The sequence below is a fragment of the Tremella mesenterica genome (assembly GCF_000271645.1).
Source record: "Tremella mesenterica DSM 1558 unplaced genomic scaffold TREMEscaffold_4, whole genome shotgun sequence".
In the NCBI taxonomy this organism is placed as follows: domain Eukaryota; kingdom Fungi; phylum Basidiomycota; class Tremellomycetes; order Tremellales; family Tremellaceae; genus Tremella; species Tremella mesenterica.
The window spans coordinates 302,734-330,096 of record NW_006711228.1 but is presented as its reverse complement, the minus strand read 5'-3'; the positions used below and the strand labels follow the sequence as shown (position 1 = coordinate 330,096).

The 27,363-nt window shown below is 42.6% G+C and overlaps 10 protein-coding genes across 10 annotated transcripts; 6 read left to right on the top strand and 4 right to left on the bottom strand.

Moving 5' to 3' along the window:
• Positions 1–147: 147 nt before the first annotated feature.
• Positions 148–2,479, top strand: TREMEDRAFT_21012 (uncharacterized protein; the record flags this gene model as incomplete). The annotated part of the gene is made up of 9 exons (XM_007003750.1): positions 148–173; positions 412–565; positions 761–975; positions 1,257–1,570; positions 1,721–1,814; positions 1,888–1,953; positions 2,037–2,115; positions 2,280–2,374; positions 2,425–2,479. Coding segments are annotated over 9 exons (1,098 nt in total), but the record flags the coding sequence as incomplete, so codon positions are not given.
• A 323-nt stretch (positions 2,480–2,802) lies between these two features.
• On the top strand, positions 2,803–3,511 carry TREMEDRAFT_17798 (uncharacterized protein; the record flags this gene model as incomplete). Its single annotated transcript, XM_007003742.1, has 5 exons — positions 2,803–2,940; positions 2,987–3,113; positions 3,160–3,245; positions 3,306–3,374; positions 3,419–3,511. Coding segments are annotated over 5 exons (513 nt in total), but the record flags the coding sequence as incomplete, so codon positions are not given.
• A 929-nt stretch (positions 3,512–4,440) lies between these two features.
• On the bottom strand, positions 4,441–6,412 carry TREMEDRAFT_73621 (uncharacterized protein). Its single transcript, XM_007004268.1, has 3 exons — positions 5,632–6,412; positions 5,151–5,379; positions 4,441–4,740 (listed from the first exon to the last, which is right to left on the bottom strand). The coding sequence occupies exons 1-2, from the start codon at positions 6,386–6,388 to the stop codon at positions 5,165–5,167; spliced, it is 972 nt and encodes a 323-aa protein (XP_007004330.1). The 5' UTR covers positions 6,389–6,412; the 3' UTR covers positions 4,441–4,740; positions 5,151–5,164.
• Positions 6,413–6,561: 149 nt separating this feature from the next.
• On the top strand, positions 6,562–8,949 carry TREMEDRAFT_73620 (uncharacterized protein). Its single transcript, XM_007004267.1, has 5 exons — positions 6,562–6,604; positions 6,651–6,738; positions 6,916–7,075; positions 7,284–7,429; positions 7,905–8,949. The coding sequence occupies exons 1-5, from the start codon at positions 6,567–6,569 to the stop codon at positions 8,742–8,744; spliced, it is 1,272 nt and encodes a 423-aa protein (XP_007004329.1). The 5' UTR covers positions 6,562–6,566; the 3' UTR covers positions 8,745–8,949.
• A 2,214-nt stretch (positions 8,950–11,163) lies between these two features.
• On the bottom strand, positions 11,164–12,352 carry TREMEDRAFT_56712 (uncharacterized protein; the record flags this gene model as incomplete). The annotated part of the gene is made up of 3 exons (XM_007003963.1): positions 12,165–12,352; positions 11,903–12,113; positions 11,164–11,591 (listed from the first exon to the last, which is right to left on the bottom strand). Coding segments are annotated over exons 1-3 (763 nt in total), but the record flags the coding sequence as incomplete, so codon positions are not given.
• Positions 12,353–12,764: 412 nt separating this feature from the next.
• Positions 12,765–13,510, bottom strand: TREMEDRAFT_61565 (uncharacterized protein; the record flags this gene model as incomplete). The annotated part of the gene is made up of 5 exons (XM_007004034.1): positions 12,765–12,918; positions 13,078–13,083; positions 13,141–13,183; positions 13,263–13,282; positions 13,422–13,510. The coding sequence occupies 5 exons, from the start codon at positions 13,508–13,510 to the stop codon at positions 12,765–12,767; spliced, it is 312 nt and encodes a 103-aa protein (XP_007004096.1).
• Positions 13,511–13,712: 202 nt separating this feature from the next.
• TREMEDRAFT_29417 (uncharacterized protein) lies at positions 13,713–16,143 on the top strand (the record flags this gene model as incomplete). The annotated part of the gene is made up of 9 exons (XM_007003760.1): positions 13,713–13,797; positions 14,025–14,144; positions 14,378–14,485; positions 14,729–14,860; positions 14,947–15,079; positions 15,335–15,435; positions 15,480–15,570; positions 15,876–15,944; positions 16,062–16,143. The coding sequence occupies 9 exons, from the start codon at positions 13,713–13,715 to the stop codon at positions 16,141–16,143; spliced, it is 921 nt and encodes a 306-aa protein (XP_007003822.1).
• Positions 16,144–18,156: 2,013 nt separating this feature from the next.
• TREMEDRAFT_73618 (uncharacterized protein) lies at positions 18,157–22,266 on the top strand (the record flags this gene model as incomplete). Its single annotated transcript, XM_007004266.1, has 4 exons — positions 18,157–18,314; positions 18,369–19,929; positions 20,283–20,496; positions 20,784–22,266. The coding sequence occupies 4 exons, from the start codon at positions 18,157–18,159 to the stop codon at positions 21,875–21,877; spliced, it is 3,027 nt and encodes a 1,008-aa protein (XP_007004328.1). The 3' UTR covers positions 21,878–22,266.
• A 524-nt stretch (positions 22,267–22,790) lies between these two features.
• Positions 22,791–24,752, bottom strand: TREMEDRAFT_29813 (uncharacterized protein; the record flags this gene model as incomplete). Its single annotated transcript, XM_007003795.1, has 7 exons — positions 22,791–22,942; positions 23,296–23,362; positions 23,493–23,560; positions 23,882–24,033; positions 24,347–24,404; positions 24,614–24,635; positions 24,678–24,752. The coding sequence occupies 7 exons, from the start codon at positions 24,750–24,752 to the stop codon at positions 22,791–22,793; spliced, it is 594 nt and encodes a 197-aa protein (XP_007003857.1).
• A 1,098-nt stretch (positions 24,753–25,850) lies between these two features.
• On the top strand, positions 25,851–27,241 carry TREMEDRAFT_29778 (uncharacterized protein; the record flags this gene model as incomplete). The annotated part of the gene is made up of 2 exons (XM_007003793.1): positions 25,851–26,098; positions 26,440–27,241. The coding sequence occupies 2 exons, from the start codon at positions 25,851–25,853 to the stop codon at positions 27,239–27,241; spliced, it is 1,050 nt and encodes a 349-aa protein (XP_007003855.1).
• Between the last annotated feature and the right edge of the window lie 122 nt (positions 27,242–27,363).

Genomic DNA, 27,363 nt, shown 5'->3' with positions numbered 1-27,363 from the left:
GAGATCCGGACTTGTTTAAGGGGATATTCAACAACTCGGGACTATATGAGGGGGACGGTATGGGAACAACGACATCTGACAAGTTTGACCCAGAATGTTGATCTTGTCAGTAAAGCTATAGTAGGTAAGGAAAAGGAGCAAAAACGTTTTGATAAGATTTTAATCGCGAATCGGTCAGTACTTACTACTACTTTCTGACTTTCATAACCAATGACTTTATCCAACCTCTTTCTTAAATCGTATTCTTCCCTATTGAATTTTTGTTTCATCTCTCAAATTTCTAGCTCACACTTCCATATCCATGATTCATCAGACTCAGTAATATAATGACCTAGAGTAATCATGATAACTTTCGAAGGAGTAATATCTGTATTATGGAATGGACTTTTGTCTTTGAATGTGACTGATAAGCAGAGGAGAAATAGCTTGTCGGATCATACGAACTTGTCGGAAAATGGGAATCAAAACTGTCGCTGTATATACCGAAATCGACAATGAACGTTTACATGTTAAATTGGCAGATGAGGGATATTGCATTGGACATGCTCCTTCTGCAGAAAGTCATGTGAGTTATACTTCTACTCTTCAACTTATGATCCTACTTCTAGACGATAATGCAAGTACCTTTGCGCAATGATAAACTCTCAAGAGACATCTCGAAAGAGGTACCTCTATTATTGATTAATGAAAATAAGTGAGGACGGACACGTATAGTTATGGGATAAAAATTACTATAAAGTTAGTACTCGCTAACATACAGCTCTGCATTGACAGAATCATTCAGATAGCACATGACACAGGAGCACAAGCCATTCATCCAGGCTACGGATTCTTATCCGGATCTTCGGTCTTCGCGGAGAAAGTCAGAGAAGCGGGTTTGGTATATATTGGACCACCTCCTGAGGTCATTCGGTCTATGGGAAGTAAGAGGGAAATTAAAGAGATCATGTTGGCTGCTGGGGTACCTTGCGTTCCGTGAGTATTTCGGTCTTTCATCTATCCATTTAATTCCTCCGCTCAATTTCCCTGTCTCATCAACCGCCCAACCCCATCCCTACCCCCCCACCCCGCCCCTTATGTTGTTCGATCGTGCACCACAAGTCAAGTCACTTTCTCTACATGTTCACTCAGTCGGAAAACGGAATCGAATGCCCCTTGTGGAGTTTGAAGAGGTCCCACCAGAAAGGAGAACGATCGCTAGTCTAAACACAGCGCCTGGAAAGGCGTCGGAGGCAACGTTAAAGCTCATTCATCAGAGGTTACCATGATGCAGCCCAAGATCTGCCCACACTCAAACTAGCAGCAGAAAAAATCGGTTTCCCTCTAGTCATAAAACCCACTCATGGATGCGGAGGAAACGGCATGCGTATTGTGCGTTCCCTCGACGCGTTCGAGGATCAAGTGCGAAGTGTGAAACGTGAAGCGATCAAGAGTTTTGGGAATGATGAGGTTTTATTAGAACGTTGGTTTGAAAAACCGAGACATGTGGAGGTTCAAGTGTTTGGAGATGAATTTGGTGATTATGTTAGTTTATGGGAAAGAGATTGTACAGTTCAAAGATATCATCAAAGTGGGTCATGTTTCCACTGACTCTTTTCATCTCACTAATATATTTGCTCACCATCACCTCTTTTTAATCTTTTCCTTTCCTCGAACACATAATGCTGTCCTTATTGCACGCTTGTGAAATTTCTCAGTTTTGTCAAAGTTGACGGGATAGAAATCATAGAAGAAGCTCCTGCTCAAGGACTTAGTACAGAACTGAAACGCGATCTAGCAGCGAAGTCGGTAGCAGCTGCCAAGGCTATCAATTAGTTTGTTCCTCTTTCCCCATTAATTCCCGTACTCGTTCTGGTTCAGCATGTCGAAGGTCAGAACTGACAATAGTGTTGGAGCAGGTACAGTAGAATTCATCATGGATGCTCCTACGGGTGAATATTTCTTTATGAAAATGTGAGTTTTCCTTCTTGTCCCTCATTACATGTTGATGGTATATAGGAACACTCGTCTTCCAGCGGAGTAAGCTCTCTTCACAGATGTGGAACAAGGATTGACGTTAGACATCCAGTGACGGAGATGACGACTGGGATAGATCTAGTACAATGGCAATTATCCGTGCGTCTCTTCGTTTCCTTATCTTCATCCGTCCGAAAAAAAAACACTCCCACTCCGACCTTTCTCAACCAACACTCCCACACTGAGCAATGTCTGTCAATTGTAACCCAATTATCGATCTGACGGAAGCATGAAGGATGTATGTTGAAGATACTTAAGATCAGATAGCCGCTGGAAACCCTCTTCCATTGAAACGAGATCAAATCCCTTATATAGGACACGTTCCCGAAGCACGTATCAATGCTGAGACAGCTGAATCGTGAGTTTTATCGTCATCGATATGAAAGGATGATAAGTGATGAGATATAGAGACTTTTTACCTGATGCAAGGAAGTTGGCACATATTTCTCCGCCAACACACACTCCCCATCGATTGAAGACTGGGTCTATGGAAGGTGATGAGGGTTTCTCTGATTATGATCCTACGGTCAGTCCTGATGTCAACTTGTCCTCATTTCTGAAACATCGGAACGTTATTTTCATCCTCCTCTTGTACCTATCAACTCGGGCGAGCTCGTCATCCACCAGAAAGCCAGGGACAGAACGTCCCAAGAGTCTGTTCCTTCTAAGCTATCTGAAATCCATATCGCCATCTTTCTCGACCATTTTTCAATCTACTTTCTCCCGCCATGTAAGGATCCTGACCTTCAGACCATTACAAATGCCAAAGAAGAACCTCCTGAGTTACGAGAATCTCCATACACCATTCCAAACGCTCTTACCCTGGCAAGAATAGCAGCATGTCCTTTTCTAGGTTATGCTATCATTCATCAAGAACACATATGGTCCCTTGGGATCCTTGTGGTCAGCGGGCTGTCTGATTGGGTATGTCGTCCCCTTCTCCGCCAAGTCACTCGGATTGACAGTATAGCTCGATGGTTGGATAGCCCGGCATTATAACTCAAAATCAGTCCTTGGATCTATCCTTGACCCCGCTGCAGACAAAGCTCTGATGACGACACTGGTGGGTACTTTAGCTTGGGCAGGACGTTTACCTCGTAAGTCTGTCAGTGTGATTTCAAAATAGATGCTGATTCAACAAAGTACCTCTAGCTTTGTTGATTTTTGGACGTGATCTTTCACTTTCTATCTCAGCATTTTACTTTCGTTTTATATCTCTTCCTAAACCCGTGAGTCATAACAATACTATAAAGCTGACTTTATTATCATTAACTGGAACTCACCCACAGAGGACTTTACAAAGATATTTCGATCCTTCAATACCCTCGGCCGAAGTCAAACCCACTCAGATAAGTAAAGTGAGTGAGATTCACGTTCTGCTGAAAACTGACATTTTTTCCAGGTGAACACGGCATTACAATTGATTCTAATGGGTTTGACCGTACTTGCTCCTCTACTGCCAATGGAGATTGAAACACCCCTCATGATCCTCCAGCAAGTATTTTCTACCTACCCTTGGGATCATTCTGACGTTAAACAGATGGACAGTAGCTGGGACGACTATATGGAGCGGGTACAGTTACGTTGGAAGACCTGGGGTACGTATACTTCGACGACCAAGATGATGAGATTGTGGTGGAGATTATTTGCTTTACTTTTGAAACTGGTGTGTGTGATTTCGTATGAACTTATCACGAGAATATTCCCCTTTCCACTTTCTTCCGTTCTCCTTGACTCTTTTTTCAACTCTTTCACTCTTTCACTCCTTCACTCTTACACTCTTACACTCCTTCACTCTTTCACTCTTTCAAAAGAACTTTAGAACAAAACCCAAATTATTGGTCCTTTAACCAATCAATTATCGAATTCTTTATATACATTAGAGTCGTTTTCGGTATTTTCAGAATGGAGCCGTGGAAACTTTTTGCTTTTTACATACAAATTTATTCGACCCATTTATTTTCAGAAAATGTAATATTCAACCGATTTATTTTCGCAAGATGTATTACCGGAGATCAAAGTTGTTGTTATACTTGATTTATATCTTTTTTCCTCTCTTCCACATATCCCCATCTGTCCGCCTTTGTCAGATGACCATATCAAACCGAGTACCTGGTGGAGATTACATTACATGGAAGATTTGATATTTCCGTTTTGAGAACATATTATCTCAAACTCAACGTCAATGGTCGTGATTCTATAATCATCACCATCACCATCACTCATTCATCCTCCTCTTCTAGTTCATCCATCACTTCAAATCCTTTGTCATATTCGGATACATCCTCGTTATTGAGTTCAACCCCGAACATAGGATACCACGTCCAATCTGAACGAAAAGAAAATATTTTGACACCCACTTTCTTCTTTTCGACCGAGATGATCACTCGTTTCTCATTTGAAGCCATTCAATCTACTATCATTCACACTTGATGATAAGATGCATACTTTACCAGTTGAGAAAACACTACATCCTTCACCTTCCAAATTTGAGAGAAACCATGATTGAGCAGACTAAAGACTTGTTGGAAATCTCCCATGCCTTCTACCGACATCGATGTTAGGGTGAAAAGAGGAGCTCAAAGTCGAAGAAAGAGAAGTTGCAGTCGTTTGCAAAAGGACGAAAATGATTTCTATTCGAGTAGGTAGAAATGGGGTGGTGAAAGTAATGGTAGATAAAGGGGAAACGGTCGAAGAAGGAAAAGAATTGATAAGATTCGTTTACTGTCGATTAGCTCATTCATGACAAATAATGTATTTGTACATCATAGTTTGCTGCGTTCACTCGGGATTCTACTGTCTGTGAACAAGAATCACGGGTATGAAATGGGTTCGGGATGAATCAGGTTTATATAAATTTGACATCTGTTCTTCGATGAAGATCAGGCTCATTAAATCATTGTTTAAAACATCATTTAAGGGGGTAGGGATCGAATTGATGAGCATATCGGCGAGAGTATAATCACCAAAACAAGTATTGGAACGATGAGATTGGTCACCCATCTAATCGTCCGATTACTCGTTCCGAGACACGGGTGTTTCTGCGATACGCAGGAATGTGATCGAAAAGGTTACGGACTGGAAATCCTGGGCAATGGATAGAAAAAAGGTCGGAGAAGGATAAGAGAACTGACCAAGTTTCACTTTCTCACCTCACGATCAATTCCCCTTCAACAGCTTTCTCTTCTAAACCTAAATCATTCAACAACAAAGGATATTCATCAGGATCCCGACGTTTGAAATATTTCAACACTTGTTGACGTTTATGTACTAAAGATCTTAATGAACGACGATTACTTTTATCCCTTGGGTTTGTGGATAGATGATTTGATAAAACTCTGATTTGATGGGTCAACAGAGCGGCTGAAGGTTAGGACACGGTTACTTTCTTTTCTACTCATCCATACTGAAAAGGGGATAGATATCGGTTCATAAGGATATCACTTTGTAGGATATTGAGGATCACGAAATGGATACAGGGAGATGGGAATATTTCTCCAGGGGTGGTTCAGTCATCAAGCGATGTGTCAAGATAAATATGGATGTCACGACAAAGTTTTCCAGGCATAGGAGAAGATCATTGGTTTAAGTTGAAAACAAGAAAAGAAAACTCACCTTGAACTCTTGACCCCCCACATCCACCATCTTTCCCAAAATCATCCACTATCCTTTGTCTATTAACAACTTCGATCCCTCTCTTACTCGCATTTCTCAGATCTAATACTCTACTGATCATCCCGACGTTCATCTCTTGATTTCTTACGATTTCTTCGGGGTCTTCATCCCCTTTCCTAGCTAGTAGCTCGGCTGTGACTCGTGGTAAAGCACCGAATAATATGTCGAGATCTTCTTTTCCGATGCCAGGTAAGACGAGATTGGGTCGTTGATCATGTATCGTAGTGGTCGTTGATTGCGCTGGAGTTGTTGTGGTTTGCGTCGTCGTTGTAGTCTCGTCTTCCGTAGCCTCAGGAGAGGTGGGAACGATGGATGAAGTAGAAGGCGTGGAAGTGATAGAGGGATCAGACAAATCAGACGAAGTCGCAAAAGGAAGAGGGATAGAAGGTGAGTTCCATACTTGTTCAGGCGATAACAAAAGTTTACCCAAACGAGAATTCGGAAAAGGATCAGGTCTAGGAAGAGGAGAACCGGATTGATCAGTAGGTATAACAAGACCTAGAACAGGGTTTATGGTTGTTTTCTCCACCGAAGATGCGCGAAGAGAAAGGTTTTTCTGTTTTTTCCTCTTTGCTAAAAGACGTCGTTCTCGGGATGCGTAGAGGATAGGAGTGGTACTGATTGTTTTTACCACATGACGGGTCAGGTCAGATGGACCTGGGAGGGAGAGGGAGGGACGTAAGTGGGTGTAGAACATGGTTTGGGTGGGTAGGTGGGTGGATGATGGGTGAAGTGGTTGAAAACAGGAAAGACGAACAGTTTCGACAGCTGAGCGGCGATCGCCGATATTCCAACTTTTGCTGGAGCAGGGGGGTTTATCTTGATAGTCACTCAAGCCACTAAATCACTTCCTTGTTGATAGTGAGACAAGCGAAATGGTCCAAGATGAGATATATATCCAAGCGCCGGCAGAGTGAGCCTTCCACACCTAGTAATTAGAGCACTGCTGAAAAACTCAGCTTCCACGTCCACGTCCGTCAAGGTGAAATGATGGAATTGGTAGTTCCTCACGTCTATGCCGGTGGTATACGTACGGCCTATGTCATGGTCAGTTCAGTCTTTGTCCGTACTGTACCTACATTTCATGCATCAACCGCAAAAATATCGTGTCTCTTTTTTTTGCTCACACAGTACGTCTTTATGCGTGTAAGAGTTTGGAGAGATCATTGAGGCCGAAGCGATGAAGACTATGGAAAGAGAAAAAGAAAACGAGGCTGATATAAGCCAAACACCATACCACCCATAACTACAACTCAAGCCGCTTTAAACTACCGAGAACAACTTGAGAAATTAGCACCAGAGGTGGAATGGCTCATGACCCTTTATTTACATCCTGATGTCACACCTGAAGAGATAAGAAAAGCTTCTAAAGCTGGTATAAAAGGTGAGTTCAAAAGATCTCGCTTGAAACGACTTCTCCCCACTCTGCTTTCATAATCCTATGAACATCCCAGATCCTCGTATTTGAATCCGACTGGATTGAATGAAATATCTTTTGATATTGTACTACCGTTCATCTTCTGTCCAATTGACATGATCTTGTTTCATGACTATGACAGAGAGATTGGGATGGAATGTCGTTGATATTTCAGGCGTAAAATCTTACCCTAAAGGAGTGACCACAAATTCCGGTTCTGGTATTGAAAGTTATGACGTTTATTATCCTGTTTTCAAAGTCATGGAAGAAGAGAATATGGTTTTGAATTTACATGGAGAAGTACCTAGTGATCCTGAAAAGGTGAGTTGTTGTTTTGTTTTCTGCTCAGTTTATCCGTCTGTCTATCTATCCACCATTTATCATACTACCTCTTTTTCTTCTCTCACATTCTTCATACCTTGTCCTCTGTCCCTCCTACCGCTTCATCTAAGACTTGATTCTTTCCTATCCAACGTAAACAATATGGAAAATTTCAGACCTATCATCTCGAGGATCTTTTTCAAATTTCTAACGATTTGAATTGAACGAACCTCCCTCATATCACTTTTATAAATTCCTATCTCAACTGTTACCCTCGATCTTCCTCCCCGACATATCCAACTGACAATTTCTCCCACCTTAGAACACTCTACCCACGACTTACCACTCTACCCACAATTCAACACTCTACCCACAATTTAACACTCTACCCACAACTCCCCTTTGCGTCACAAGCGCCTTTCACCTTTCAATCATTCTAACAATATAATGTCTATGTACATAACCTAACCTATAGAACATCTCAACGCTCAATTCTGAAAAACATTTCCTTTCTCACCTAATCAAACTTTCTCAAGATTTCCCTTCCCTTCGTATAGTCTTAGAACACGCCACAACATCCGAAGCTGTTTCTACAGTTTTATCACTTCCTTCAACGATCGGATGTAGTATAACAGCACATCATTTATTTTTAACGATAGATGATGTAGCACCTCAACCATTCCATTTTTGTAAACCTATAGCAAAAGAACCTGTGGATAGAAAAGCTTTGAGGGATGTTGTTAAAAGTGGAAATGAGAAATTTTTCTTAGGAAGTGATTCTGCTCCACATCCTTTATTAGCTAAAATACCCGCTTTGGCTTTCGCTTCTCGATTGAACACCACACTAGATGTTTCATCGAATATGGAAGTTTCATCGATTATTCCTACTACTTCATCGCGTCACAAATCTGTTCGGAATGAAAAAAATATCGAGAAGAAAGATATCCGAGTTGTACGTGAAGAGAATCATCAAGGACATGGGGAGCATGATGGGTTTAAAGAAGAAGAAGAAGAAGAAAGAAGGGAACATCCATCATGCGCAGCGGGAGTTTACACAAGTAAATATCTCATACCTGTCGTAGCTACACTTTTAGAAAGTTTCGGAGCTTTGGATCAATTGGAAAAATTCGTAAGTTTGAACGGAAGGAAGTTTTATGAGGTTCCTATTAACGAAGAAAAAAGTTTAAATGGGAATCACAATGAGGTGAAATTGAAAAGAAGTGAATTTAAAGTACCCAGTATGATCAGAGGGGAGAATGTTGAGGTGATCCCTTTTTGGGCTGGGAAACAATTAAGTTGGGAAATCGTTTCGTAGAAGCCGTAGATCAATACAATTCCTCAAATTCTCAAAATCTCAAAATTTCAAATCCTCATATCATCTTTTAGATGGAACGAGTGAGAGTAAAGTTTCAAATTGAGTATAACAGTTAGTCACCAGATGATACTCGCAATCATATGAATTTTATCTTTTTCTATTATAGTAGTTGAAGAAGGTATATATATGCATCTTATTTCTATTCCCTACCATCGCAATAAATCAACTTGAAAATGATACGTATCGCAACGTTACGAGTAGAGTACCTGTACAGTTTGTTCAAGACTTCAACACAACTCCCCATTTCACTCCTCCCCTGACCCCAGCTGAACCAGTTGAACCAGTAAGATCTTCCAAAACCAACCTAGCACTAGCTACACATCCTTCTAATAATGGTATACCGGGATAAGTGTAAGATCCAGCTAAATAGATTTTAGGTGTCGAATTTGATTGTTTGGATAATTCGGTCGAGTCATTCGAAGTAAAGTCGGAGAATGATGGATCAATATTTATAGTTGAGTTGAAGTGGGGGTTGGTTAGGGATGTGAATGTTGGTTTTTGTTCATATGACTCATTTACGTCACATGAGGAAAGAGGTGGAGCGAAACAGGGAGAAGTAGAAGGAGAAGGAAGAGTAAAAGGATGAAAGGGAGAAGGAGAAGGAAGAGAAGAAGGAGAAGGACGGAATTTCTGAAATGTTTCTTTTCGTCGTATTGGTAATGCTCTTTCTAACTTCGCTACACCTAATACCGCACTGGGTAGTATGGAGATGATAGGGTTGGTAGTTTGGTACACCTCCAATTCCCTCGACACCATTTCATGTGGAGTTCGTACGTTATCAAGTCCAGCAAGTATGGAGTGGTCGATTATGAGTTTATTACCATCTTCAGACGTCCTCGACCGCCAACGAGCGAAAGGAGAATAGATGGATCTTTTACCTGTGTTGAGGATGATGGAAAACAACGAGTGTATATTTCTCAAGAATGTCGGGTACCCGTTCGATGAGGGGTTAAGCGGAAGAGGAACAATGTGAGAAGGTGGTCGAATGATATGTGTTGTCCTTGTATACAAAGCCCCTTCTTCCGTTGTGAAATAAGGAGTGGTATTATTTCCCCTTGATGTTGGTGAGGTGAGTTGAGAGGTAGAAGACTGCACTTGTTCATTAGGTGATAGAGTAGAACAAAGTGAAGTCGTATTTGAAGAATCTAATGATGAAAAAGTAGGTTTTCTCGAGATGGAGGAGATGGAGTCAAGGGAATGTAGGTGATCAACGGAGGAGACAGGAAAAGGTGTGGAAAAATTAAGATCCCTTCTATTTCCCGGAGAAGGTAATATGGAGTGGTCTGTATGTGTTATAACGATTGTGGTCTGGAATTAGTTTTTCTTCGAGATTTATGTAATTCAATGAATTATTATCCTGGGATCACAAAGAATTTCAACATCCTCAGTACAGGGGCGATTTACGGTTTACTGGATCTGGTAGGAGAAGTGGACAGAGTGATAATGGAATTGGGAGGTGTGTGAAAGCTCAACTCACCCTATATTCAACTTCCTCAACTCCTTCTTTCATCACCTTCACCCTTTTCAACTCTTCTTTATCCCTAGCCTTTCCTAGAGCTTTCTTAAGCATATCCAATAAGATACCCGCCGCACTGGCTTGAGTGGCGATGATGACTTTATCAACATCTATGAACCCTGCTTTGTTTCGTTTTTCCTTCAATCCATTCTCAGAGAACGTTTTGAAGATATCATCCTTATCACATTCCGATGAATGTTGTTGTTGTTCGTCCGGTTTACCCCTTCCAGTCTGATCGTCCATAGGATGTGACCCATTTGCTTCTTTGACTGAGTGTTCCAACTTCTTATTTTCCGTATCATATTGTACACTTTCCCCCGATACCCGACCATTGTGTTCAACTTCGGATGAAACTGAGGTGAGAGAACGATTACACCAATTTAATCCCACCCTAATCTTTCCATCCACAACCTCAAACACTCCAACTTCCCGACTTAACAAAACATGTCCCATTCCCTGTTCTTCCACACATCTCACCAATCTCTCCGCTACATCAGCAGAGGAACATGATCCAAGTGTATAATGTTAAGTACCTATTCCCGCGTATACATAATCTAATATGTACTCTACTGGAGTTTCGTAGACGTCTTGAATGGACATGGTTCCAACTGCTGAATACATGGGAGCTAGTAATTCGTCGACGAAAGTTTCCCACCATTTCCCAAGTGGTATAATCATCCAACGAGTCGAGGAGAGAGTTGGACAAGATGATTGTATTTCAAGAGACTCGCGAAGAGCTGATAAATCATTGAGATATTCAACGATTGGATCGATACGGGGAGATAAAAAACGTAGAGGAATAAAGAACCATGATACGAAAGTCGTAAGAAGTGGAAGGATCAACAAGAATGGATTTGACAGATAATTCGAGATTATCAATGTGAATTGTCGTAATGTTGTCTTTCGAAGTGTTGTGGGAAGAAAATGATTTGCCGAAAGAGTAGAAAGGAAAAGAAGGATAATGAAACACATTGCGTTCTTGAACCATCTTGTGATGTTTTGGAAGAAAGAGGATAGGGAGGAATATGAGTTCGATGGAAGAGATGGAAGAGAGATTCCGGAATTACCAGAATGTATAAAGTGGGTTTCTTGGGTGTAGTCTGGGTCGTTTAGACGAGTGGAAGAAGGGTTTTGCGGGTCGTACGATTTCTCGGTATCTCTAATTGGGACAGAGGAGGAAGGGAAGAAATGAGAGAATGAGAAGGTGTAATCTATAGGGATCAGAGGTAAGTTTAAATGACGATAAAGAGCTAGTAGGTGGGGATAGTAGCCTGGTAAGATACAGTATCAGCTTTTGTCTCTCTTCTGAATTCCATGAACCCTTATGAATGAACATCTTGTCGTTTTATTGCCTCGGAGGAAGATACGGGTGAAGATGTATAAGTTGACTATCACTTCTTATAATTGACATAAATGAGAGGATGGAGTAGTACACGCTTGTACATGGATGACGAGGCGAAGGAAACGGTGACTAGTGAAGGTCTCGGAAGGAAAGTTTGTCAGGGACCGGGAAAGGATGACATGTGTTAACGATCAAAGGGTTCCTTTCCATCATCAAAGGAAGGGGTAGTCACCAACTCACCACCTTGAAAACTTCTCATAGGAACGTCTACTATCCATTTCTCACTTTCCCTTTCCTCGTCATTCTCTTCAACCTGCACTTTATTGTCATTCTGGTACTCTTCTCCTACCTCAGCCCTAATTGTCTCGTCCTTGGTATTTGGCCCAGAGGTAAATCGGCAGTTGTTGAAGGGAATGTTAACCGATGACGAATGAAAGCCTAATCTGTTAGACTAATCATAAGCCACGACCATGTATGGAGGATTGTGAAGGAGAAAACCCACTTTTTCAATTAAATAAACCCTATAACCCTCCTGTCGTAATAAATAAGCTGTGGTCAATCCGGCAAGACCGGAACCTATGACGGCAACTTTCATCGTATTTCCCTTAACACTCATTCCGTGGTTACCTTCTCCTTCACCTATTTCCTCCATGGTCATTGTCCAGCTCAAGAAAAAGTAGTATCAACACTAGAGTCAAAAGAGTAAGAAATATGGATCGTACCACTTGTAAGTATGCTATTCGAGCGAGGGAGGATGGAATTTCGTCTCGATCAGGAACGATTATTTGGGTTTGTCATCGGTCATACTTTTATAGCTGTCCATCGTAATATCCTAACCATCGTAGGAAAGAAAGACATAAGACATAAGGAATGATCTTCAATGGGCTTGTTTATACCGGTCGATCCGAACATCAGATTCTCCCTTGAGACGAATCAGGGGAGCAACGTGGAACATCAGGAGGCCGTAAACCCAGGTCGCAGGATCGCACGATCTCACGATCTCACGATCTCACTAGTCAAAACTTATACTGACCATTGTCTATCTACACCTTGTAAGGGTAGAACGAGGGGGATTCTCACCTTTTCCCGGGGTATGGTATGGTCAAGGGGGAGGGAAGGGATCTGTACATGTCCCAGGGAGTTCGGTAGGTATTCCTTTCCGTTTGCTAGGTAGGACATGAGAAATGGCTTTTGGAGTTTTGGATTGTTCCCAGGTCCCCAGGGTACATAGGGACGAGGTATGAGATTCGATAGGACTACCCAATCCAGATGGTGATATGGTAAGCGTCTGAGAAAAAGTCAGACTTGTGGGGGTGGAAGATACATAGACATTGTCAAACCGTTGGGGATGGGGAAACGTCTGGCGCACAGACCTCACCCATCGACTATGGTTACTAACCTCCTCTACAACTCACCCTAGTCTAGCATTCACTTCTTACCTCTCACTACTGACACTTTACTCTCAACCAAACACTCACAGTGAGTCAATCACCACGTCCTCTCCCACCTTGCTACCAAATCCTGAATCAGAGCAATTTTTCAGAGCGTGACATGTGCGACGGAAGAATAAAGCCGAACAAAGCCGTCGACTTCCACCCACGCTTCATTCCGGCTTTATCACTTCGTCCATCATCCATCATCCATCATACATGAACGGACAAGAAACGTCATCATTCCACTTACTTATTCCCAAGAGCTAATAGGATCATCAAGCGGGTAGCTAAACAAAGAAACATTCCCTGCAAGCACAATTACTGACCACATATAGTAATTATCAAATTCCATACATGTTTCGTTGATCTTCTCCTTGACTTCACATACCCCTTGGACAGGGAAAGTATCGTCCATAGTAACTCCTTTATTATACTTCGACCAAACACCTGGATTGGCAAGTGACGATCTCCACTCCTCCTTTATCCACCTCCACCGGACAGATCATCTCTGACTGAGCGGCCGCCCTAAAAGACCCCGCATCAAAGTTCCGCTCCAGGGGTCAAGGGTTTGAGGGACGGTGAGACGAGAAAGAGTGATTGTTGAAGGGTGAACGACTATGGCTCAAGTTGGAGTGGTTTCGGAGGTCGTGGAGGTTGTCAAGGTCAAAGAAGGAAAGAAGGGGTATCCATTTTGGCTGGGAGGTGAGCTTGATTATGACTTTCTTCTAGCCACATCCTTCCGCATCTCGGACCGAGTGGTACGTCAAAGTAAGAAACGAAGGAGAACGATGATACATTTGTTAAACTTGGAGACGACTAATGACTGTTGAGGACAGATATAGGAGTAGATCAGCTCGGGGATGAGTGTATAGGTGTGAAGGGAGACGGGCGAGTATGGAACACAAGGAATAGAAATCACTCACAAATAGGTGTAGCGGCTTCTTTCGCCGCTTCTTGTACACATCCGCTTGATCTCACAAAAGTTCGATTACAAGCTGCTGGTGATAAAGGGATGATCAGTTCCATGAGGAAGACCATTTCGACTGCTGGTGAGTGATAAAACGAGGATCATACGCTTAATTCCACTCACCTTGATCTCACCCTTTCTATTTCTCGTACCATGCGCGTTTTACGAAGTATAGATCTCGCTATTCTGCTATTCTTCTCCTTGGACCTCGTCCTGGGTCTTGTTGTGTGACGGTAGGGTGTCAGCTTGATGGTAGTAGAGCACATTCAGTTGTCAACCGCTATCGTAAACTACGTCTTCTTCGCTTACACACAGGCATACGAGGATTATACGATGGTCTCACTGGGACCCTGCTACGTCAGATGACATATAGTATGACAAGATTTGCTGCTTATGATTGGGCCAAGGGGGTAGTTCACAAGGGTGAGTTCGAGCTTCACTTACCATTTTATTCTCCTTTCCATCTCTGGTCTTCAAGTAAGAAAACCAGAAGCACCCAGACCTTGAACCTGATCGACACCCTTTCGCGACCACTGCTTAACATTGCGCCCTCAAGGTAGCCATCAGTAGATCTCGAAGAAGTCGTCAACCCTTAGGCCTAGATGGTTGGATCTCTCAAAGACCTCAATATGTCTAGTGATTTAACAAGCTGGGCGCTAATCCTAGGACCCGGTCCTCCACCAGGATACAAAATGGCCTTGGCGGGCTGTATAGCTGGTACCCTCGCTGGGATCGTGGGTAATCCCGCAGAATTGATAATGGTTCGTATGCAAGCGGACAAAGCGAAGCCCGTCTCTGGTGAGTTGATCCTTGAGAATTCTAGCCATGAAGCATGGTTTTTGAGACGTGTTTCAAGTGGAAGTGGGGGTGATGGTGACGATCAGACCGATACAATTATCGGAACTCAATCCAAGGCATTTATCGGATGACGCGAGATGAAGGGTTGGTTTCCTGGACCAGAGGGATGGTACCGAATGTATATCGATCGATCTTCACAAATATGTCTCAGTTGGCTTCGTATGTCCTCCTTTTCCATGTACATCACTTTCTCATGATATTCCTATCTTCCCTCGTGATCGATCCACCGATGAGATGCCGTCTTGTCACCCATCACACATTATACTCCCATCATGATCCCCCTTGTGTAACCCCGTGTGAGGTTGTCAGTATGTGGAATGTCGGTTTTTCCTCGGCGCATCCGCCCAGTTCTCGTTGCATTGATCTATCGGTTCCTCTTTATTATGATCCACAAGATTACAGGGCTGATGACAGATACGACTACTTCAAACGTGAACTGTCTCATCGAGGGATTCTTCCTGAAGGACCATTCTTGCATTTCTTCGCTTCCCTGGGAGCTGGCACGGTAGCGACCAGTGAGTCAATGTTATCGATCTTCAGTTCAGTCGTTGACGTAAAGCGGTATGTTCACCGGTGGACGTACTAAAGTCGAGGATCATGAATGCTCATGGAGCTGGGACAACGAGTATGATGGAGGTAATCAGAACTTCGTGGGTTGTTCTTCGACTTTCCTCACGTGCCCTAGTCGTGTCCTGCTTTCTTTTCCTTCTCACATACTTTTCTCTCTCAGTCATATCCTCCCTTCTCCTTACCATGTGATCCCCAATGAAATCGTGTCTGATCACCGTTCGATGAGTTGCAAATCTGACGTGAGTCGGTGGCCGTGGAAGATGTCGATGTGATCGGTCATCTCGTGGGCGATTGGCGAGTCTTGATGATCGAATTTGGTATGATACGAGTAGTGGTTTGAGATGATCAACGTCGCTTCGTAACCTTTGAAACCGACTGAAGACAGGTTGGCCAAGGAAGGTCCGATGTTTGTGTTCAAAGGTTGGGTACCAGCGTGGACGAGATTACAACCCACGTGAGTTTGTCGTATATCTCTTTCCTAGTCATCTCTACACATATATTCCCAGAGACGCAGAATGCAGCGACGATGTAAAGTAATGTCGGTTCGTGGTTGAGGATTTGCTGATGGTAGGACGATCTTAATCTTCCTGACATTGGAACAAATGAGAAAAGCTGTAGATGGGTATCGTTCTTCCGGGGGAAAATATCTCTAGTCTTGGGATCTTGTAGTTTTTTTTCTCCTTCTCAGTCCATGTTATGATTTTGATAGATGATGAATGTTCTGATGGATCGGGGGTGCTGGGTTATGGTGGCCGGATCGGAAGTTCCACCACGGCATCACCTGCCTATCCTCCTGCTCTCCTGCTCTCCTGCCCCTCACGCTCCTCGGTAATTCAGCTTGTTTCCAGATCTTTCCAGGTAGTCTCAAACACAGCGATAGTCATAAACACATAGACCTAGAGAAAAGTATCAAATCAAATGAGTCGAGTTAGGTATAAGTTAGGCCTATAGGACCTAGAGATGGAGTATGACCAGATGTATGGATCCACGTGGCAAGTGGAAGTAAAAGAGGAAAGAACGAATGTCCTCGGATCCTCGTGTCTTTTTAACATCTTTCGCACCATACATCGCAACCACTTGAACCACAACTACTACTCAGTCTACTCTACTCTGATACGAGTCAACCTCCACATCTTCCTTCTGAACACTACATCATTCACTCCATCTCTATACCTTTTATCCACGTCACTCTCATTAAGTGATCCCACTGCTCCACCTTCTCACCCCATAAGACCCACGTCACAGGGTACAGGGAAGAAGTGACGCGACACGTTTTCGGTTTTCGTCTCTTTATTTGTTATCGTGGACTCGTGTGGATAACTCTCAAATTGAGTGAAAGGTTCATAAATACCATGTGAGTCAGAGCTCTATTTTATAAACTCATCTCACCCATCACGCGTCTCCTTAAAGGCCAATGGTCAATGGGTCCTTCACTTTCCTATCGGACCTATCTATACAGAGGAATTCAAAAATCATCTCATCATACTCTCTTTCAGTCATCACTCCTTGAGACGACTGAGCTGTCGAACCGCACTTCACCCTTCCTTGAGGACATTTGAATCTTTTGGTTTTTGGTATTTAGATACATTCAAGATACCTTTCCTTCCCTTGTGAAATTGTGGAGATCGCATGATACCTTGATCCACACTTGATCCTCTTCATCCTTCCCTATGGCGAAAAAAAAAAACTCACCATATGCTCCCTCCTTCTCATATCACATTATACACTCCCTACCCCGGAGACACCGCATGACTACCTTTCCCCCCTTCCCATCCATCCCTCTCTCTCCCTTTCTCACCTTTCCTTTACTCACCCATGCTTCCCCTCCCACCCTCAAAGTCAAAGGCAAAAGTCAACGATCCCTTTCTTGATTTCTTTGTTCATTACACATAAGTGGACGGACGGATCTTACTTTGTACTTCTCTCCCCCCCCCCTTCTGAAAACCACTTCGGCTTGTGGCTACATCTTTAGTATCTTTCCCCTTCGAAGATATACCTCAACATCCCAACGGTATCCTTCTCTCGTTCATTCCATTGGACATTCCTTGCCACATCCACCGCCCGAAAAAGATCCTTTGTCGTTTCCTGGCCGAGGGATTATAAGATGATCAAGCGCTGATATTAGTCTCTTCTTTCTTTTCACTTTACTATTGACATTGTGGAATTTGACTTTGGGTGGTTCAAACATCATCAACAGCAATCAAAGGTTTCAACATACCGTCTTTGCGTCAAATTTTCAGATTCGTCTCATAAATCCACGCGACGTGTACGGTCCGACCTCTGAATTGGTTTGGAAAGGATATCCGACTTATCCAACAACTTCCATTTCGTGATATACGGGACGGAAGATTTGTTCGTCTCTCTCTATTAGAACGATCGAACGATTTACGAAATCCAAAACGGTACATATTAACCACCACGATATTTTATTTCACTCTTTGCTTTTCACATTAATCACATTCCCAAGTCGGGGTGGTTTCCAGATCATAAGGCATACAAGACCTACACCTCGTACTTTTATTATTCCGCCTGTCGTACAGCTGCGACTTTGATCATCCTCACATCCAACGACCAAGTCATCCTATCGCTTCACAACACATCACATCACATCACTGATAACCCATCATATCGTCTACTCTAGTATCAAACCAATCTCTACTTCCATAATGTCCGCCCAACGCGAATCATACGACTTTCCCGACACTCCTACCAAAGGCGGTGGAATGGCCATGCCCCTTAACTCTGGTATTTCCACTGGATCAGGAATGATGTGGACTCCTAGTGGACCGGTGTTACAGATGGAAAATGGTATTGTCGAAACAGTGTAAGTCATCGTTTTGTCACTCCAGTCTCCATCGAGTCTAGCTGATATGATCAGAGTCACCCATGTCAGTCGAACCACCACCACTTATGCTCCAATACCTCTCCCACATATTCCCTCTCCAGAGAAAATTGGCCTTCCTAGTCGACTCGACAAAGAAATGTATCCTCTGGCTGAAGAACCCACTCCGGACGATCTGAGATATTTCGCTCTCAATCTCGGTGGCAAACGTGTCGTACTTTCTGAAGAAGGCCTTCCTCCCTCTTCCACCCACATAGGAGGTGGTCAAGGTCCGGGATGGGTGAGAGCTGTGGGTGCCTCGACTGATCAAGCGGAACGTGTAAACCTCACTCAAGCTTTAGCTCGTGCGAAAGGGAAAGAACGTAAACGACCACACGAAAGTCGACCTGGTAGTCGGAATAGTGTCACTGAGATATCCATGTCCGTTCCTACACCTGTCACCACAGAAACCAGTTCTCGTCAACGACACAGTCCCCCTCGAAAGAAAATCCGAGGATTAGAAGATCTTTCCATTCCTAAAAACCGAGACAATGCTTTATTATCCCCACTTCCTTCTCCAGATCATGAAACAGGTCCATCAGCTTCGAATCACAGTCCTAGTGGTATGACTCCCACCATCGGAACAGGTCTAGAAATGTCAGCTCTGTTTTCTCTCCCTGCCGTCATTGCGCATTTCGATTCTCTTCCTGATAAACTTCAACAACACGTTCTCATGCATCTTTTCCGACGTTCTCGTATGCCTACCATTCAACGTCTTTCAGCATTCGCTTCCGTCGCTCTCAAAAGAGACTTCATAACACATTTACCTCATGAAGTAGCCGTGCAAATTCTGAAAAAAGTAGACACTCGTTCTCTCGCTTCAGCCGTCAGAGTCAGTAAAAGTTGGCAACAAATGATCGACACAGAACGTATAGTTTGGCGTCAAAGACTTATAGATGATGGTCTTTGGTATGGTCTAGGAGTGGAAGAAGAAGATGAAGCTTCTGTTCAACGTCGATATGAAGCATTAGATTATAAAATCGAATTATCAAGAAATGGTAAAGCTGGTACTCCAAGTGAAGATGAAATATCTTTACCGATAAATCATCAACAACCTCAACGTTCAGTTCCTTTAAAACATGTTTATAGAAGAAGATATACAAGTCATAAAAATTGGTTGACCGCAAGACCTGAACATAGTTCTTTTGCTGGTCACGGTACGAACGTTGTAACTTGTTTACAATTTGATAGAGATAAAATTGTCAGTGCTTCAGATGATCATTCGATAAATATTTATGATACTTCAACTGGACAATTAAGAAAACGTTTAGATGGACATGAAGGTGGTGTTTGGGCATTAGAATATAAAAATGATACTTTGGTAAGTGGTAGTACGGATAGAACGGTCAGGGTTTGGGATTTAGAATCTTTACAAGAGTCTCATGTTTTTCATGGTCATACAAGTACAGTGAGATGTTTACAAATCGTTGAACCTGTTTTTGAACCTACTTCTGGAGAATATCAACCACCTTATCCTATGATCGTCACTGGTTCGAGGGATTCTACTTTGAGAGTTTGGAAATTACCTAAAAAAGGTGAACCTTCTTATGTTAGACCGGTGAGTGAAATCTTCGTATAACTCTTTCCCATCTCTACCTTTCCTTCTTTTCCTTTTCTGTATACTATGATATCTCAATCCTTGACTCTTTCTTTATCACCTCCATGTTGGAAGAATCTCCTGTCAATACTGAATTTCTTATTGTCTATGACATTATCCCAGTCTACATAAACGAGAAATATCCCACACAATCTGTCCAAATCAATCTTCCTTTCTTTCATCAACACGTGTTATCCCAAATATCTCTTGATGATACTTTGCGCTCAGATTTGCATTCGGTCCAAAAAGCCTCTTCTGCTTTTCTTGGAGGGAGAGTCAAGACAAAATGGGGGGTTTCAGAGACTCATCATCAGGTATCCGCAGAAAACGATACTGCCGATCCAAGTTCCATACCACCTGAAGAAAACCCTTTTCATCTTCATTGTCTCGACGGACATACTTCTGCCGTTAGAGCTTTGGCTGCTCATGGTAGGATCTGCGTTTCGGGGTCTTATGATAAAGATGTCAGAGTGTGGGATATAGTAAAAGGGACTTGTATACATGTTTTGAAGGGACATGAACAGAAAGGTGAGTTTGTCTTTTGATCATCCCCTGGGCCTTTCCCCTTCCTCCCCTCCTGCTTGCCATTACATCTCTCGTTCTTCTCTGCAACAGTCCGTCCGGTATTCGTGCTCCTCATCGTCCCTCTCCCCCTACCACTCTCTATCTTCCCTTCTGGCCTGGCTCTATGTTGTGTTCTCATCATGCGGTCATGAGTACACCCGTTGATCTGTGTTCTCCGACCATGTCCTACCACTTGATTGCTCATACCTCCTACAATTACTGGTGCCATCTCTGCAAATACTAACCCCCAGTCTACTCCATCGTCTACGACCGTCACCGTAACCGATGTGCTTCAGGTTCCATGGACAACACCGTCAAAGTATGGGATGTCCTCACCGGCGAATGTCTCCACACTCTCACCGGTCACACTTCCTTAGTCGGTCTTTTAGGTGCTTCACCCAATTTCCTAGTATCAGCAGCAGCCGATGCTTCTCTCCGTATATGGGATGCCAACACTCATGAACTCAAACACGTCCTCGCTTCCCACGGAGGAGCCATCACTTGTTTTCAACATGACGAAACGAAAGTAGTTTCCGGATCCGATGGTACCCTCAAATTATGGGACATTCAATCAGGTCATTACGTTCGTGATCTAGTCATTGGGATTTCATCCGTTTGGCAAGTAGCTTTCAACGGTTCTTTATTGGTTGCAGCATCGAACAGAGGTGGATCGACAGTTTTCGACGTTTTCGATTTCGGTGCACCTTCCGATCCTTCAGGTGTTGATGATGATTCATTAGATACTTTGAAAAGACCACCTTGGGAAAGAGATAACCCAAGAGAACCGCATACTTATCAAGGTGACGATATGGAAATTGATAAAGAAGCCTCAAAGATTATTCCTTCCAGTTCTCAACATTTGAACCCAATTTCGACCCCACATCATTTGAATTCACCTTTTTCAAATTCGAATATAATCACAAATGAAGGAAATGGAAATGGACATGGACAATATCCTCATTCACCTTCCAACATGACACAACATCCTCAACCTGTATTTGATCATTCGAGCGCTACCGAACAATCAGATGATTCAAGACCAAGAGGTAAAATCATCAGATCAGCCGTTAGAAGAAGTGCTAGGTTAGGACATGGAAGTACAGATTGGACAATGGGATTCGGAGGTCCTATACCTGGAAACTTGAATTTCGAACCTTACATGCCCGGTTTACCAGGTTCGTTACCACCTCTTAATAACGCTGGACCATCGAATCATGCTGGACCATCTAATCATGCGGGACCTTCGAACCATGCTAGTACTTCAGTTGCTGGTGGGATGGAAGGAAGATCAAGTTTCGCACCGATTTTCGATGAAGAAATGGGGTCTGGGAAAGAGGAGGAATAATGATGTATTGGCTTGTTCCCACCTTGTTTTCCATTATAACTTGGGTGAATGTCGTAGGGCGCCTGTAATTATTCGATGAGATTCTATCCATCCGAGATGAGGAAGAGGGGAGAGTGGAGGGGAGCGGGGAAGCAAGAAGTGATGATGCATACAGGAAAAGGCTCAGGAAATTCATCGGTGCGGTCCATGTTGAGAATAGAATGAACACTTTCAAGTACAGTCGACTTTGGGAAAGGAAAGTGAATGAAAGATTCCATGTAAGGTATACAAGGGGGTGATTGACTTAGGGCATGCCTCGGGGGTGGGAGGTAAGGAGGGAAGAAGAAGGTAGTTACATGTTTTGGCACGTTTTGCAAAAGCATTGAAAATGTATTATACATGTATCATCCTCATGACTCTTTGCAAGATGTTTCCCAAACAAAAAATCACTCTACTATCTCCTTTCAAAGAACTTATTCGAGAGTCACAAGGTATTAGCTGTCTTCTTTCTGTATCGTCTACGTTGAGTAACGAATAGAAAAGTACGAGCACTAATGAATTTGGTTTCAACTCGGAATCTCCCCGCTTCCACTGACACTGACATTGGGAAAATACAATGTTCTACCGAACTACTCAGAAAAAACCGGAGCGCTTTCCCAGCAAAATTGGTCCTGCGTCGTTCCAGTCCTTATCTTAAGTGCAAGGTACCTATAGGTATATAAAAGGATGTAAGAAAACAGTACTAACAATCAGAAGATTTGATAAGTAAAGTATATCAATTACATCAGAAATTTCACTTTCTTTGAAAAACTAGGAATGGACAAAGTTTTACATCCACTTTCCTATGTTCTTTCTGTGTTTTTAGATACCAAACAAGCATGAACCAAACCATTTCAATTTTTTGTTCCAAGTTCTCAAATTTGACAACCTGTTTTCAACTACCAAAAGATATTTCGGAAACATGTCCTTTTTCTTTCAAAACCGGTTGACCTTTCGATGCTTGTAAAGAGAGGAAAGTGTTCCATGGTACGTTGACGCAATTTACGAAGAGGAGTCTAAGTGGGGGTGGGACGAGCTTATGGTTAGCTGATGCGAATTATGGGGTGGGGGTGTGTAAGGTTGGGTAAGAGTTCGCGGTGGATGATGAAAGAAGAGGCTGGTTTCTCTTTTTCATCGTAGGATAAAAGTCGACATGGGGATTTATTATCATTAAGAGTAGAGAATGAGAGGTGTTGTGGGAGGGAATCTCCACCAGAAAACGAGAGATGCCATCTAGGAAGTCTGGTCGAAGAAGGAAGTTAAGACAGGGGTGTTAGACAAATGAGAATGAGGTGTAGAAGGAGTGGCTGTGGAGCTGAAAAGACATGACTTACAAGCTGTTCAGTTCAGATGGATGGAAGAAGTATTAGCGAGTGAAGCTGAGTAGGTAAGAAGATAACATACCATGTTGGTGAATTGAACAGGTATCCAGACCATCCAATTGGTTTTGAGAGTAGGTACGAAAGACTGGATATCAGTTGTGTGTCGCAACATGTCTACACCAGTAACAACGGTCAAGGTCATGGATCGATCACTGGGACATGCGAATGGGGTTGTAGGTAGGGATGGAAAGTAAACAACAACAAAAACAACTCACATCTTGCCATTTCTTCTTTGCGTCGTCAAGGCTTTTACCCTCCATGAGTGTCATGACGCAGAAGAACGCTACGAATTAGTCTAAACTCGATACTTCTCCTCGTTCTAGCACGTTTACACTTGATTGGAAAAGCATTGGGAACATGAGTGAACTATTCGCTGGAGGGGTGCAATTGAGATGTGGAGCGGTGGTGAGTTGGGACAGACTACCCAGGTCATCCATGTTGAAATCAAAGTAGGATTGAGAGGGATGAAGGGTCTTGGAGATGATGGGATGGACTAAAGATATGTGTGTTTTTAAAGAGGAGGGAGAAGTCAAGGAGAAGGGTACACGTGATGGTGAACGTCAAAGGACAAGAGATACGCAAGATCCATGAGAAATCTACTCACTGGACAAAACCGTCGGAGCTGCTATAAATTGATCCAAGCATGCTTTTGTCATAGCTGCAGGTAATTTTGATTTTATAGGAACTTTTTCTAAAACCCGAAACCAGATGGTTACGGCAGGAGCGAAGAATGCTCCTCCCCAAATGACGATCCGTCTGGGTGGTAAGTATCGTTCCCTTTATTGCCATTCTTAGGGTTTGGAGTTATCATTTGAACATAATTCCATTCAGACGAACTTTGGAAGAATCAACATCCTTAGATGTCGACTCTAACGAATCTGGCAATAATTTGAGTGTGGTCATTTGACGAATATCCTGCGAACACCTCGTCATATCGACTGAAACCGCTCTATACCCTTCACTCCGACTCTCATAACATCGGTGAGGTAACTCTTCAAAAATTGTGGCGACACGAGAGAGGGGCAGATGAGAAGAGATGAGAGGTGATGAAGAAAAGACGAAAACTCACCCAGTTCGAGCGAAATCATGTTTATCACCTTTCTTCTCGATAATTTGCTGAGCGATAACTTTTGATCAGCTCTTATTTCTTCCCGTGTCCTCGAAGATGTCAATCTTCTCTCCTTCATTCCATGCCCACATCCCTTCCTATCTCACACTTTACCCTTAAGCTCCTCCATGAAGCGACTTTCACCACTCTTCACTCCTGGCACCTTCATGATTCAAACGTCCTTTTACTCCCCACGAGTGATGAACGAAGTGAGAGAGATCAACTCACCATCCCCAGTAGCGAACAAAGCCTTTTTCATCAGTCTTTCTCATATAAAACGTGTAGAACTCACAGCGGAAGTAAGTATATTACCCATCAAAGGTCTTCTCCTAAGTAAACTCGAATAAGCGTTGAGTAAACCTGACATTGTGTGTTTTGTGTTTTGTTTTGTTTTCCTTTTGGACCTTTTTACAGACTAAATCGTTGATTGTAATATCTTGTATAGTACTATATTCCTCACACTATCAAAGTCGAAGTTTCTGTTCGACCTTCCCGTTTGACTGAACAAGAGATAGAAGGTATGGATGTACAGGAATGTCAAAAGATGCAAGTTGGGTTGGTCGGTGTAAATCCTCCCGGGGTCCCGGCTTGGTGAAGCTTCCTTTGTGATTTCTCCACTTTTGGCGATCTTTTTGATCAAGATTCTGATCTATAACTTATCTATATCTATACTTCTTCCGTGTCTGAACCAACACTCTGAGAAGAGAAAAATAGGCAAGAAAGAGGGATACTGTACATTGGTTAAGGGTTGAGTTGGTTGCGAGGGTACCGACGGTTAAACTAATTAACCGGTGTGGGGTTAGTGAACCTGACAACTGAGTTTAGGGCGGGGTACGAAAAGTGTTTGTGGCATTGTGGCACTTTTCACACCGAGGTCAAACGGAGGTCGGGTCCGCCTCGGTCATACTTATTGTCTGACTGTGGATATATATATGATGTGAACGGGGGTGGAAAGTTGGGATGAATCGAATTACACCGAAGGAAGTGACTACTAGTCAATAGATCATAAGAAAACAAACAAAAGGTGAGTTTATGTCCTGGTTTTACTCGTTTTTGTCCGTTTCTCTCCTTTTTATCACATACTCCATCTCTCTCGGATACTGTGTCATACACATACACGAATCATCGTCTCCTTCACTTTGGATGATGTACCCTTTCGGTCTCATCATGTCCCCTTTCGATCCCCTGTCTCCTACTTTACGATATCTAACAAACCCTCATCACATTCCATCCTTCCCTTCCCTCCCTCGCCAATATCCTTCCTCATGTCAACCATCTCACCTATTCACCTGACAGTCTCACACAAGACAAGTTCCTGTCACAGAACCCACATTTGGAAGATAAACTCCTCCTACTTGACCCACACCCGTCAGAATACTCTCCACATCAGTACAGAGTATCAATAAACTGTTCTGACAACTTCAATACTGGATGATAGTATATATCTCTAAACTAATGTTTAGAAATGTCCGAACCCAACATCGCAGCTTTTCTAACCGAACCTAAATCCGAATCTCTCATCATAGGACCTACCGAAATGCCAAAAGCGAATAAAGGAGAGATAGTCATACGTGTTCATGCTACAGCATTAGCGCCAGTAGATTCCGGAATACAAAAATTAGATTTATTCCCTTGGTTGAAATATCCTAGAATTTTAGGATGTGATGCTGCTGGTGAAGTTGTTCAAGTTGGACCTGAAGGAGAATGGGGTTGGTGAGTCAAGTTTCCTTCTTTTCCTTCTGCTTCTTCTTTGACTTTCTTTCCCTCTTCTGGTCGGTGTAATAATGTTACGTCCCGGTTTATCAGTCTTGAATGTATCTCAATTTCCTCCCTTTCACATCCGTCATATCTCCCTTCCTGTCTCGAATTTCTTATTTCGACCCTACTCGGGTAATGGAGAATAAGTCGTTAAAATTGGATGTTAGAGTGGGTACTTATCCGTGTTTAATCAAACGACTTGATCAACATGTTCAATATTAAGAATGTTAATTCTTGATGGATTGAGCGAATGATGTTAGGAATGATAAAGTGAACAAATCAACTAACTTTTACAGTCCATTCAAAATTGGTGATCGAGTCATCGGTGGACCAGGAGGTATAATGCCCAAACGTTTATCCAACACCGAAGCTTCTTTCCAACGTTATACTCGACTTTTAGTTCAAGTAACATCTCCATTACCACCTTCAATCCCTTATATTCAAGGTTGTTCTTTACCATTAAATCTAGCAACAGCAAGTACAGGTTTATTCGAACCTCATCTTCTTCATCTTGATTATCCGACAATTCCACCATTACCCGAAAACAATAAATATCTAATCATTTGGGGTGGTAGTACGAGCGTAGGTTCTTGTGCTATTCAACTTGCTAGATCATCAGGTTATACCATAATAACAACTTGTTCTCCTAAAAACTTTGATTATTGTAAAGAATTAGGAGCGAAACAAGTTTTGGATTATAATGATCCTCTTATCGAAGAAAAATTAGTGGAGTTGTTGAATGGTAAACAAGTTGTTGGAGCTTTGACTTTAGGTGAAGGTGGTGCTGAAATCTGTGTGAAAGTATTCAAGAAATCCGATTGTATAGGTAAGAAATTTGTCGCTATGGGCAATTTCCAAATCAAAGAAATGCCTTCGAAAGAGGATGGGGACAAGTTTATGGGAGATTTATGTGTGGAAACGGAAACGAGTAAAAAGATCTTTTGGGATTTTTTACCTAAAGCTTTGGAGATAGGACAGTTCAAGGTTAAACCCGATGTCGAGGTTATTCCTGGAGGATTGAGTGGGATACAAGACGGTTTGAATAGGATTTGGAGGAAAGAGATTAGTGCAAAGAAATTGGTCGTGGAGGTGAAATGAAGAATTCAAGAGATGTAATCTTCGTAAACCAGCCAGTACAGGTATCTTAGAGATCAGCGAGATAGAAAAGTCGAATAGGATGGAATGAAAGTATTCGATTATGTTATTCTTGTTTTACTATC

Coding starts and splice junctions, on each gene's coding strand:
- TREMEDRAFT_73621 (XM_007004268.1), bottom strand. CDS start 6,388: ATGTTCTACACCCACTTACGTCCCTCCCTCTCCCTCCCAGGTCCATCT. Junction 5,380..5,631: donor TGGGGGGTCAAGAGTTCAAG/GTGAGTTTTCTT, acceptor CCTAACCTTCAG/CCGCTCTGTTGACCCATCAA.
- TREMEDRAFT_73620 (XM_007004267.1), top strand. CDS start 6,567: ATGGTCCAAGATGAGATATATATCCAAGCGCCGGCAGA. Junction 6,739..6,915: donor TACGTACGGCCTATGTCATG/GTCAGTTCAGTC, acceptor GGCTGATATAAG/CCAAACACCATACCACCCAT. Junction 7,430..7,904: donor TACCTAGTGATCCTGAAAAG/GTGAGTTGTTGT, acceptor CCTAACCTATAG/AACATCTCAACGCTCAATTC.